The 13346-nt window shown below is 41.8% G+C and overlaps 1 protein-coding gene across 1 annotated transcript in view; it reads left to right on the top strand.

Annotated features, from left to right (window-relative positions):
- Positions 1-13346, top strand: part of NPLOC4 (NPL4 homolog, ubiquitin recognition factor) — a 50207-nt gene that overhangs the window by 5638 nt on the left and 31223 nt on the right. Inside the window, exons 3-9 of the mRNA XM_077328292.1 lie at positions 1205-1317; positions 2306-2485; positions 4959-5007; positions 5704-5798; positions 6579-6702; positions 7310-7489; positions 13076-13162. Coding sequence (XP_077184407.1) covers positions 1205-1317; positions 2306-2485; positions 4959-5007; positions 5704-5798; positions 6579-6702; positions 7310-7489; positions 13076-13162 — 828 coding nt within the window. The remainder of the gene's footprint in view (positions 1-1204; positions 1318-2305; positions 2486-4958; positions 5008-5703; positions 5799-6578; positions 6703-7309; positions 7490-13075; positions 13163-13346) is intronic.

Here is a 13346-nt window from a genome sequence, read left to right as displayed (position 1 = left end):
ATTTGTAGTGCAAGACTACTTTTCCCCCTTCACTGCTGGGTTTGTGGTCATGTGAGAAGCTATATAGCTGTCCTTATATTGCCTAAGGCTATTCTCTCATATGTATGAGGGAATGATTCCCTTTGAATTCAGTGGACCTTCCTGCTTAACAGGTGTTATTCAGGGTTGGGCTATCTTGTGTTCAATAGAAATCACATATATTGAATCTTTTTCTACTCAGGTTGTACCAAAACGATGTAAAAATAACTGCTGACATGAATACCCAATATGAGCATTAAAAAAAAGCTTACAGTCTCAGAGCAACAGACAGGAAGAGGAAAAAAACAGTGGTTAAACTTCTCATAAAAGATTACATCAAAACATAGGGAAGTCCTTCCAATAAGGCAAGATTTTCACCTGCCAGCAACAGCTGGTAAAGAAAAGTTGGCAGGTGGCTCTTCCTTGTAATATGATTCTATAAAGAAACTGGGAAACTTCATATGCAACTACACATTATCTGATGATATTACTGTAATTTTTGTCTGTTTTGGATTTCTCTGAGAGAAGCTTAAGGCTTTTATCATGTTTTTGTACTACTATATTCTATTTTTTGTGATTTGTTTATTATTATTCAAGTGTAGCTGGCTCAGGGCAGTTTCCAATACATATACATATACAATTACTTCATAAACAGTAAAACAATGACAATATAAAACATAGTGTTAAAACCTAATTAAACAGACAGCTGATGGCCTGCATTAATCCACAGTACTGTCATGTAATTCCAAGTTCGATTTTAGGCTTTAATTTCTAGTTTTCGGTTTCAGGTTTCACTTATATCTTAGTCATTTTTTGCTGATGGAAAGATAAAATTGCTGCTTCTGCTTACTCATGGTTAAACATCTGAGAACGGGCTGTTCTTGTCCTTGTCTGTCTGGAATTCAGTCTGTCCCTCTGGCCTAACCATGGTTAATTGTTAAATCAGAAATATTGATAACCACTAGTGGGTTTAATAATAATTTTTGGCTAACTCAAAGAAGGCACCAAGATCCATTTTTATATGTCGTGTCCTATAGATCATACATATTGGATGCCCGGCTACCACTTTTGCATAATTAATAACTACATTTAGATAAAACATCCGCAGCAGAAATGTTGTAGTGTCTTAGTCTGTCTATCTCTGAAACACACTTTGCAGGTATCATAGTCTCAATCTTTTTTTCAGGTTGCAAAAGAATTTGGCTTCAGAAATAATGGTTTTTCAGTGTACATCAATAGAAATCGGACTGGTGAGATCACAGCATCTCCCAACAAGTCCCTCAACTTATTAAAAATCAAGTAAGTACTTAGCAAAAGGCAAGCCACTGTTTGATAACAATAGATTCTGCTGCTGCTTCACATTTCTCATCCATGTCGACCTGATAGTGGGGCAGCAATGTTTCTTATGTGGTGTTAGCACAGTCTGCCTTTGAAGCTTACTGTGTTAGAAGTAACAGCTATTGTTTAGTGCTCTGAGTTGGGCTAGAGGAAATAAATTTCCAGTGCTTATTGCTCGCAGAAAAATTCTGTGTGAGTGTGCAAAACTTGCAAGTTAACTTGCCATTTCATAACTAGTACCAGTCTCTTCAATATAGCTTAGAATGTTATTATTTAGCGTGTCCAGCAACCTTAGTATGAAAAATGTTCAAGAACAGTTTTCTCTGCTGATACTAGTCTGCTTCTCATTCCCCCACTATTGTCAAAGCCACGTTCAAAAAGCGTTTGACTACTTTTCCAGCTAGCCTTTTAATCTCCTTAAATTGTCCAGCTTTGCCCCCTAAATCCTTTAGGTTCTTAAGTCATTTCTCTGTTGTTGTCATGGGAGGAAAGGTTAGACCTGGTTGGGACAGATTGCTCGTCATGTTGCTATTGAATCCGTCTTCCCTCTTATGGCTGGTTTTGGAAGAGGAGGTGGAAGAACAATACTTAGCAGTAAAGTTCAGAAACTCTTCACCCTTTTCTTGGCATCTCTGCTCCACTTTTCCTAACTGGGAAGTGCAGGGAGGGACAGCCTTTTAGTGACATCGCCATACTGGTTCATTGGAATGGATTTCTCACAGATAAATGTTTCTTTAAAAAGCACCAGTGTTGATTGCTTTTAGATGACACCAACAACCAGAAAATGGTTTGCATTGGTGAAATAACATACAATGATAATGTTGCACTGTTTTGCTCCTGTAGAGTGTCTTTGACTCATCAAAACACTTTGAGATTGTGATATCTCAGAATAAAAGTGACATTCATTCTGTAATAGTTCTTCCATCATGTCTTTTGTCTCCTCCTGTAGACATGGGGATATGCTGTTCCTCTTCCCTTCAACTCCTGCTGGTTCTTCCTCTGAGATCATGGATACCTCAGTGTCTCAAGGGATACGCCACATAGGTGTTCCCCAGGTGGTAGAAGATGACATTGACCAGTACCTAATAAAACAAGATGGGAAGATTTACAGGAACAGAGACCAGCAACTGTAAATACTATTGTGTTTTACTCTCTATACTTTATGGAACAGGAGATCTCAAAGTTGCATAGTTTTTATTTACACTGGGAGGTTTGCAGTTTGTGTCTCCTCTTGCACACTGTTGTTGCCCAAATGTACCAGGTGAAGGTGGTTCACCAGACAGCACTCTTTTCCTTGATCCAGGGGAAAATGATTTCTGTGACTGGTATGGAACCAGATGGATGTGCTGCATACTTCAGAAAGTTTCTGAGTGAGGAACAGAATTTAGCCTGTGTTCATTCCAGAGACTAGAAAGCATATGCAATCCTAAACAGTTATTCTAGCCTGGGCACATTAACTTCAGTGGATGTAGTCTAGAGTAACTGTACATAGGACTGTATCCAAACAACTCTTCTGAGTTTCTCACAAATGAAAGCTGGTTCAGAAGGGTTAGCAGTTCGGCTTTGGCTCTAGTCCTTGGCTTGTTCCCACCATACAGTATTGTTCCCACCATACAGTATGTTTCTTGGTGCTTGTCCTTCAGCTCTGAATCATAGAATCATAGAGTTGGAAGGGATCTCCAGGGCCATCTAGTCCAACCCCTTGCACAGTGCAGGAACTCACAACTATCTGCCCACCCACAGTGACCCTAGTTTCATGTCCAAGTGATCCCTCTACTGAAAATCTCCAGAATCCAGACTGGCCTAGAGGAAATTCACCTACCACCCCACAGCGGTGATTAGCTGGGTACACAAGTAAGGGGCTTTTGGTCTTGATACTAATAAGGTTATAATACTGGCTCCCCATATTTTATTTTTAATTTATTTACAGTTATATAGCACCCTCCCCTGAGGCTCAGGGTGATTCACATAAAATGTAGTTGCATGCTTGAACGCAATTGAGCAGGTTTCATGCTGGTTTCTAGAAGGCAAAGGTAGGCCTTGAAAAAATGTAAGACTCTTATTCTAGGAACAGCAGTCTTAAATAACATTGGCAAGTTCTGGGTTTCAAACCCCTTTTCAGTCAGTTCTGCAGTGAGACATAAGGGCTAGCAAGTAACATACTGCAGCCTTTATATGCTCTTAGTATATCTTAACCAGTCAATGCCAGCATACATGCTCCAAAATCTGTTAATCTTTTCCAAAAGGTATTTATATTTAGGGGTATAATGAGATGTCAGCTTGCTGATGGTGAAGAAGAAGAGGAAAAACAAACTCAGTTACAGTTAGATGTCTAGGTGGTATCAAAGACAGCATAGAAGTGTAATCTTGCACATGAAGCAGCAGGTACTGTGATTCTGAGTTTTCTGCCTGGTTTTTGTATTGCTGTTCTTCGTGCCTCTCCTTATCCTTTCGTGCAGGGCTGGTCAACCTGTGGTCCTCCAGATGTCCATGGACCACAATTCCCATGAGCCCCTGCCAGCAAATGCTCATGGAATTGTGGTCCATGGGAATTGTGGTCCATGGACATCTGGAGGACCACAGGTTGACCAGCCCTGCTTTTGTGAGTTGAAATGGCTGCCTGTTTTGCAAGGACATTACAAGGCTTGGTGTTTTTCAGATACATTGAGTCTCTAGCCCAGGATGGCTCTTGTTAAGTACATATTTCTGTTCTTTAATGGAATTTCAAAGGGATATCACATGGTCTAGTGAAAATGTCCTAGAATTTAGCACGTGCCTATTAAAGGGGCATTGTAAACAACTGATGTTCATTTAACAATCATTTTTGAGAGTAATGCTTTTAGAAATATTCTCTGTCTGATTTAGACTTTTAAAAATACATAGTTTCTTGCTCCTCGACGTGCCTTTACTATGTGTATGAAAAATGAGGAAATTAGGAAGATCAGAAAGTAGGAGCCTTTGGCTACTGCAATATGAACTAGACTTTTCAAAAAAAAAAGTCATTGGTTAAAAATTGTCCGTGTTAAAGTCATAAAAAACAAAACTCGTTGCTGTTTTGTTAGAAGCAGTTGGTAAATTTTGGTGCATATATCCCAGCCTAGTTCCTAGGTATTTATTATTGTAGAGAAAACAGCACCCTAATATTTTGGAAGGAAAGAATCAACAATGGGTCAAAACAAAGTAATGTTGCAGGATAGAAATTGAGCTTTCTGAATCTTTTCCCATTGGCTGTAACATGAGATCAAGTTGGGAAGGATATTAAATTGTATTAAATAGTGTGTTCTTTATTGTCTTTAAGCAACTGGTAGTGGAACAGTGTGGCATGGACGTATCTTCAAAAAGAACCCCCTATTTATTCATTGCAAAGAACCATTGTACTGTAATTCAACACCAAACAAAATTAGGGTTTCAGATATCTATGGGCAAGTTTACAGCTAAGTGAAAAGTTATATGTTCGTGTCTGATCCGTGTTCTTTAAACATCTGATTTACTTTGCTGCTACATTATTTTCCTGGTTACTTCATGCTGTTCATGCCAAATTCCTGAATTGTGTAAAACTGTATAGATTTTACAGGTACTAATTTTTGTTTCTCTTGGCACAGATGTCGACATGGCCCATTGGGTAAATGTGTGCACTGTGTACCATTAGAGGTAAAGAGTTAAACAAAAGGCTGTTATGTTAGTTAGCAACTGAGGGGATGCTGCTGAAACATGAATGTGTCCTGCCTGTGCTGACAATGGTTAAAGAGGCTAAATAAATCCCTTAGATACATCTGTTTGGATCGTCAGTCTTCTGATATCTGTTTTCCCTGTAGTAATGGATTTAACAGGAGATACTTCTAAAGGTTCATCTTGTACCACCCACTTTCATTGTGGTTCTCCCTTTGCTTTAGAACTTCATCCAAGAACTTTTCTTATGTATTTTTATATGTTGAGCTTTTAAAAAATGATTCCCTGCAATAAGGATCCTCTGAAAGGCCTTTCCAGTTGTGGGCAAATTCTTTTCTTTTCTTTTTTTTAGCCTTTGCCAGAATTTTCCCATTATGTTTGATCAGCTCTGCCATCTTTTTTATAAAAAAGACTATTATAATACCCATGAGGCAGGCTGGGTTTCTGAAGCCGCTTTGAGCAAGGCTAAAAATGCCATACTGTACAAAAAAGAAGAAAAGCTTCTCTGCTGCTCTCAAAGTAGTAACTGCTGTGGGAAAGAGCACAAAGCTTCCTAATTGTTTTTGTGCTGAATGCCGGCAGAGAGTTCACACGAAAACATCCATTTGTTCAGTGATCAGTATACTATCAAGCAGGTGTCTGACCTCATTTTCCTTTGTGTATGTTGGTTTTTGGCAGCCTTTTGATGAAGATTATTTAAACCATCTGGAACCTCCTGTGAAGCATATGTCTTTCCATGCCTACATCAGGAAACTGACCGGAGGCGCAGACAAGTATGAAGCTTGTTCACTTTCTGTGGCAGAATCTCTTTACAGATAATAGAACCAAATAGTCAAGAACTAGAAGCATCATTGCAGGACAAAACCAAATGGGCTTCGAATAGTAGCAAGATCATAGCTTACAAACTAATTTGGCAAATGGGTAGGAAGAGTGAGCTTTAGAGTTATCTTTCGCACTCTATTGGCATGTCTGACTCATCCCTTTCCTCCATCCCAGGATCCCAGACTGTTGGGTAGCAGCATTAGTAATTTGCAGTCTCAGCACTGGAAGCCTCTCCTTTAACACCTTAACTTCGAAGCTTAACTGTTCCCCTTCATTGCATTAGAAGTTCACAGAACACTATGCCAAACCACCCAGAGCTGTAAAGAATGGGCGGTATAAAAATCCAAATAAATAAATAAATACCTGAAGATACATTTTTTCTTAGTGCTTTCCTTTCCTAAGGGCTCTGACCCGAAAAAAATAGATGGATGCAAGTCAGGCACTTGCCAAAGGACCATGTTGTTGATGTTTTTCATCATCACCATCAGCTAACGTTTCTGTGTTGTAGAGTCCAATAGAATTGTTACTGCCCTTTGATGCTATTGTTAAGATCGGCATTCGCAGAGGATATAGGCAGGTTGCCCTTGAAATTCCTTGCTGGATTTGCATCCAGCTTTAGACTCCAGTCTGATGTCTGCCCTATGCTGTAGCAGAAGAATGTGTTTTGACTTTCTGAAAAAGAAATATCCCAGCATTTAGAATATGGCACGATTTTTTTGTTTTTATTTTAGGGGGAAGTTTGTTGCCCTTGAAAACATTAGCTGCAAGATTAAATCTGGGTGTGAAGGACATCCGCCCTGGCCAGAAGGCATATGTACGAAATGCCAGCCCAGCGCCATCACACTCAACAGGCAGGTGAGATCACCACCAGCCACTGGTTCCTTGGCTCCCTTCTTGGCAACAAGTGGCTAGCTTGGATTTGCAGGGGGGGTTTCTTGGGCAGTCTCTTGGTAAACAACTGGTTAACTTTTATACAGAGACTGAAGTGTACTTGTTCAACAGTTTCCTTGTGCACCAGAGGACACCTGCTTGGGGCACATGCTAGAGATAGCAGCTTTCACTTATTTGTAGTCACCTGCTCAGATTTCTGTAATACATTCACCAAGACTTGAGAGGGATTGTAATTGAGATGAAGGCCAAATTAGCAGTTGGTGAAAGGGGGCATTGGTGTAATTCCTTTAGTCTTCCTGCAGGACAAGCTGAGTTTGAATGTAAGAGGTTTTGTAGTTTGAGGAAGAGCGAAATAGTCAAAGGGGGCAAACTAGATCCTTCGCATACTTTTCTCTTTTGAAAAATTTCTGACTGAACATTGACATATACATACACACACTTGGAAAGTTTGTGACTGTGGGGTAGGATGAAATTTAAAAGGAACGTAGCTGAAGTTCAGACATGGCTGTGTTTAAAATTCATTGAGTTTCAGCTTGGCTTGATAAACTATTTTGTTTTTTTCATGTGGCAGAAATACAGGCATGTGGATAACATCATGTTTGAGAACCATACAATCGCAGATCGTTTCTTAGACTTTTGGAGGAAAACAGGAAACCAGCATTTTGGATACCTGTACGGAAGGTACACAGAACACAAAGACATCCCTCTAGGTATTCGAGCTGAGGTTGCTGCCATCTATGAACCCCCTCAGGTAATGGCTTCTCTGTTCTAGAAAGCTGTCCTGTTTTAGAAATATGGAAACTTGAATGTGCATTAGCACACAATGATCTTGAAATGAAAAGTGTCGTTGAATTGCTGCTGTGGCAATGAACGGTATGCATGTGTCGGTTTGCAGGTAGAGAGGCAGGTCAGGAATTTCATTACACCATGATCGTATGCAGGCAAATCCTACTGAATTTAAGAGAGTTTACTCTCAATGTGTACCTCTGATTTGGATCATGACATCAATGTGTTTCAAGCTGCAAGAAGGATAGAGGAGGAAAACTTTCTGCAGGCAGCTCCTCCCTTTCCACTGACATTCTGTCTGGTCATCAGTGTTTGTACCTGTTTTCCACAGTGGCACCTTCTGTCACATGAGCCTCTGACGGTGCAAAGTGGCTTCTTTGCAGTCAGCTGACTGAACTGCAGTGACTGAGGACTGGATTGGTTGAAATTGAGGAGGGGGGCAGCAGAGGCTGCTTCTTTTCCCTCCTGATTGGAATGCAAATTGATGGTAGCTTGGGTTTGACTTAAGCTGAGATCCTAGGTATCTTGTTAGTCTGTAGGACTGGTTTCCAAATAAATAGGCTAGTTGGAACTATATCTGTGGAAACTTCATCAGCCAATGCACTGTAGGTCTCTGGTCAATTGTGATGATAATGCAGCTGTTGATAGGAACACTGTAAGTTTAAAACTCATACGATAAGTATTTTGGCCACAAATCGACATATTTTTATTTGAACAAACTCCTCCCTGCTATGTGCTTTTAAACTGTACAGATAAGTTAATATGGACCATGACAACCTAAAATGACCCTTAGGCACTGAAAAAAAAATGGTGACTGAGGATACATGAGTGACTCGTCTTCTTCATTTTGTGTGTAGGGATTTGTGCATGGGGGAGTCAGCACAAGTTCTTAGGAAGTAAGGCAATCAGAAGTCAAAGTCCCTTGTGTGTCCCCTGTTACCACTTGTTTACAATGTTTGAAACTGCTGTAAATGCCCTTAAAGTAGTGTCCCTAGTAGTTATTACTGCCTGAAGCTTCAAGCATGCTGAATCTTGGGAGTGAAGCCCCCTGGCAACTCGTTCCAAGACACAGGACAACTAAACATACTCACCTGGCCTCTGTGGCAAAAGCAAACACTGAAAGTTCATTTCCTGTATTTCAGCTCATGTATCCAGCACTAGCCAATAACAGGACTTAGAATGTTTATGCACTGGAAATTTCACTGCCCCAGCTCCCTTGCAGGAGCACAGGTAGGGCCGGATGAGGCGCACCAGGCCAAATGATCCCCCATGTGGGGGCAGGAAGTGGTGGGGCAACCTGCCACGACTAAAACTCCAGCCTGCAGCACGGCATGAAACCTCCAGTGCGTAAACAGTCTTATAGATGACCCCAAGGACAGTACTGAAAAGTGGGAAGGTATTTAGGTTATTTCTTAGTGTTTATGTGTCACACCATAGCAGTGAATGGTTTTGTGCTGACCCATTCTTAACCATCCATAACTCCCAGAGGTACTGTAAGTATTGCACTGTTCCTAAATACAAATGGGAACTTGCTAGGAATTTAATGGGGGGAGGGGGGCAGATTGAGGAATAAATAGTTTTTAACTTGCTCTCTGCTTCAGCTGCCTTGGCAGACTTAACCCCTTTTACCTCCCGAGTTTCCTTTGAGCCCAGTCTCCCTGCCTTTCAGCAGCTTCAGTGCTCAGTGCTCCTTCAGCCCTGGAATGGGGATGTAGTGGGCTTAAAGGGAGAGTGTCATAAAGGCATTCATGTGGGGGGATGGAGGCAAGGAAACCCCTGACGGTTGCTTCTGCCCCAGAGGCTTGGTGGCAAGCGTGTCCTGGAAGTAGCTGCCAGAGGGTTTCTGGAAGGAAACGGGAAAGCAAATAGCTTCACAACACCCAGCAAAGTTGCCTATTCCAGTATGCTGTCCTCTACTGGGACACCAGGACAGCTTGTGCGTGTGCAAACCTTGCAGTTTGGGAGATGCTGGTTTGTCCTTTTTGTTTTTTCTGTGAGAGCGGGTGGTTGGGACCTTGCCCAGCTCCCCACTTTATACATTGATATATACTGATACGGCCACTTCTCCAAAGTCATTGACAGAATTGCACCCCGAAGCCCTCTCTTCTTCTGCCCAAAGCCAGCTCATCGGGACACATTGGAGCTGCGCTAGTGGAAACGGGTTGTGATGGCAGAAAACTCGTGATGGAGCATTAAGAACATCTTATAATACACCTATGAATTCTTATGAGATGGCAGGGATGGCTGCCAAGAAGGCATTCTTTGCAGCTTCCATTTCCCCCGCCAAGTCATGCCTGGCTCAGTTATTCTTAGAATCATAGAATCATAGAGTTGGAAGGGACAATGTGGGTCATGTAGTCCAACCCCCTGCACTATGCAGGACACTCACGTCCCTATCTACTGTAACCTGCCACACCCTTGAACCTTCACAGAATCAGCCTCTCTGTCAGATGGCTATCTAGCCTCTATTTAAAAATTTCCAAAGATGGAGATCCCACCATCTCCCAAGGAAGCCTGTTCCACTGAGAAACTGCTCTAACTGTCAGGAACTTCTTCCAGATGTTTAGATGGAATTTTTTTTGAATTAGTTTCATCCCATTGGTTCTGGTCTGTCCCTCCGGGGCAAGAGAGAACAACTCTGCTCCATCCTTGATATGGCACCCTTTTAAATACTTGAAGATGGTTATCAGAGCCCCTCTCAGTCGTCTCCTCTCCAGGCTAAACAGATCAAGCTCCCCCAACCTTTGTTTATATGTCTTGGTCTCTATTAACTGGGCAAGGAAAAAATCTGATCCTTGCCATCCATATCTAAAAGATTGTCCTAAATTTCTCAATTGGATATTAGCTGCGCGGCCTTCATGAGCTTCTTTGCAGATAAAATCTTACCTTTCTGCTGGGGTTGATGCAGATAAGGAACTAGAAGCCCCTTGGCTGTTTCAGGGTCTGATTTTGGATTGCTTCAGTCTGCTCTCTCTGTCCCCCGTGTCTGGCAAAAGCCAGCAGTGAGGAGATTCTGGGCCTCCTCCAGGAAATTATCCACCTGTCTCTGAACTGAGAAATGTTCCTGGAGAGTCTAAAAGAGGCTGTGGTTAGGCCATTATTGATAAAGCAATGGCTGAATCCTTCCAACCTAGCCGACTACCGCCTGGTCTCGCATTTATTGTTTATAGGCAAAGTGATTAAATGGGTGGCTGCAGTTTGTCAGCCTGGTCAGTACACACAGAGAAACCGATGGTGCACCCTCCTGGCTCTTGACAGAACCCACCTAAGACTGGTGTCTTCTGTCAGGCTTTTGGGTATGATTCTGGGTGCTTCCCTTTCAGTGGAGGCCCAGATCATGAACGTTTCCTATCATTTTTCCATCTACACCAGCCATGACAACTTGAACCCCATCTCTTGGTACTGGACCTAGCATGCAACAGTCACCTCTAGAATAGATTTCTGCAATTTGCTCCACACAGGACTACCCTTGAGAGTGCCCTGGAAACTACCAACTGGTTCAAAGTGCAGCAGTGTGGATCCTCACAGGGACCCGGGGGAAGACAGATATGACACTGGTGCTCTTCCAGCTGCTTTGGCTCCGGATTGGAGACTCGATCAGTTTCAAGGTTTTGGTATTAACCTTTAAACCAGTAAATAGTCTAGGATCAGTGATTCTACGGGACCACCTTTTCTACTAGGCTGCCAAAAGGGAGTTAAGATCTCCCGACCAAAACCTGTTTAGGATCCCCAGCCCAGAGGAGGTGAGGCTGACCGTAACCAGTTGTGCAGGCCCTGCAAGGCAGATCTATTCCACCAGGCCTATGGTTGAGGCTGTGATAGACCACCCAGAAATGCTGGCCTCACTGCTGGAAACCGAGGGAAGATCTGCTCCTCCAACCTAAGCTAATTGGGTGAACTGAAACGCAAAAATTTGTCTTGAATATTTATATAAGTTTTCAATGTTACTGATCCTCATTTAATTTTGTTGTCCACTCTTAGTGTTCAGGAAGGGCTGGCTATAAAAATAAAAAATATTTATTCATTTATACCCATACTTGTAGCAGTTAAAAGACTTTGAGATGACTGTTGAACAATGCTTGTTGGGTGGGTGGAATGAGTCATTGTGTCTCTGCCTGAGCCTCCCCACTTCCATTGCTATTGGGTGAAAGTTGACCCACCCGACAGACGTTTTGTAAAAATCATTGACAGAATGCATGTATATGTTGACATGACTAGAGCAGTTGAAATACACTACATAAGTGTTAAGACATTGTCAAGTAAAGTGAGCAATGGCATGCTATGTGGAAGCCACTAAGGATATGCCCATCCCATTCCAGCTCTCTCTGATTAGTGTGCATGTATGATGAACACAGCTTCAAAACCGGTTAGTCACATCTCCTGTTGCTGACTGCACCTAAACTATGCAGTGCAGAAGGAAGGCCTTGGAGTCAGCTTAGTGTAGTGGATAGGAGCGTAGACTTCTAATCTGGGACTTCTAACCTGACAAACCAGGTTTGATTCCCCACTCCCCCACATGGAACCAGCTGGGTGACTGGTATCATCACAGCCATGATTAAGCTGTTAAGAACTAGCAAGAATGACAGGGCTCTCTCAGCCTCACCTCCCTCACAGGGTGTCTGTTGTGGGGAGAGGAAAGGGAAGGTGATTGTAAGCCGCTTTGAGACTCCCTTTGGAAGAGAAAAACAGCATATAATAACCAGTTCTTCTATATTCCTTATAAATGAGAATAGACTGTAATTCTTTAAAATAGTAAGATCACTTTAAGTCACTAGGTGGCACCAATCGCTGATTCCTTTCCCCAGCAAGATAAAATTGAATGTTATAGTCGAAATGAATGTTCAGAAAAATCATAATGCTAGATTTCACAATAAATACTGTAATGGGGAGTAGGATTTTATGCAGGTTAAGGTAGGCTGGCATGGTGTAGTCTAGTGAGATGTGTTCTTGAAATTTAAACTAGTTAATTTTCCACTTTTATCATGGACTAATTAATTCTCTGTAATGAGTATTCCTTCTAGCCAAGCGTTCAACAAGTCCCAGATGTGTAGGTCACCATGGTGGTTAAAAAATTCATTGTGGCACATGGTATTTTTCGACCAAGTGTGCCTTTTTTTGTCTCTTAGCTCGGCTGAAATGGTTGCTAAAAGCTCTTACTCATTCTTCATTCTGGCCATCCTGGGAGAGACTCAACTAGCTGCCATTCCTGTAACAATGAGAGTAGACAGGAGCGTTCCGATTGCATCTGAGGATTTCCCCCCCCCCTTTTGCTAGAAGATTTCATTCAGGGCAAAATGAAAGCTTCTTGAAAGAAAGGGGTGGGGTGCAACTGATTCTGGTTCTTTGTTTGGTTCTCAATATTACCTGAAGTAGTAATAAATCATCTTCTTCCATTGTGCATACTAATTTAGCTATAGTGAATCAGGCACAGCATCATGTTAATCCCAGTTGCTTCGATGTTGTCTGTTTAAAATGAGACATTCTGCTTTTATCCAGATACTAAATGTTCTTTGTTTGTGAACTAGTTCATTTAATATGTTTCTCTTTTCAGATTGGTACACAAAACAGTCTTGAGCTTCTGGAAGACTCTAAGGCAGAAATTGTGGATGAGATTGCTGCCAAGCTTGGCCTTAGAAAGGTAGCAAAATATGTTTCAGATAGGCATATTTGGGAGAGCCTTAACAATGTTGGGTTAGTGGGAATCTTCTCTGGCACAACTGTTCTTCAACGGTTAACATCAGCTTAACACATGAGATCTGCAGTTTAATCTAGTGACTGTCTGATCATGCCTGATTGTATTGCTTTATCTGTAATCCACACTG

This window comes from Paroedura picta, chromosome 3, assembly GCF_049243985.1.
Source record: "Paroedura picta isolate Pp20150507F chromosome 3, Ppicta_v3.0, whole genome shotgun sequence".
NCBI classification, from domain to species: domain Eukaryota; kingdom Metazoa; phylum Chordata; class Lepidosauria; order Squamata; family Gekkonidae; genus Paroedura; species Paroedura picta.
This window is presented reverse-complemented; position numbering and strand designations above follow the sequence as displayed.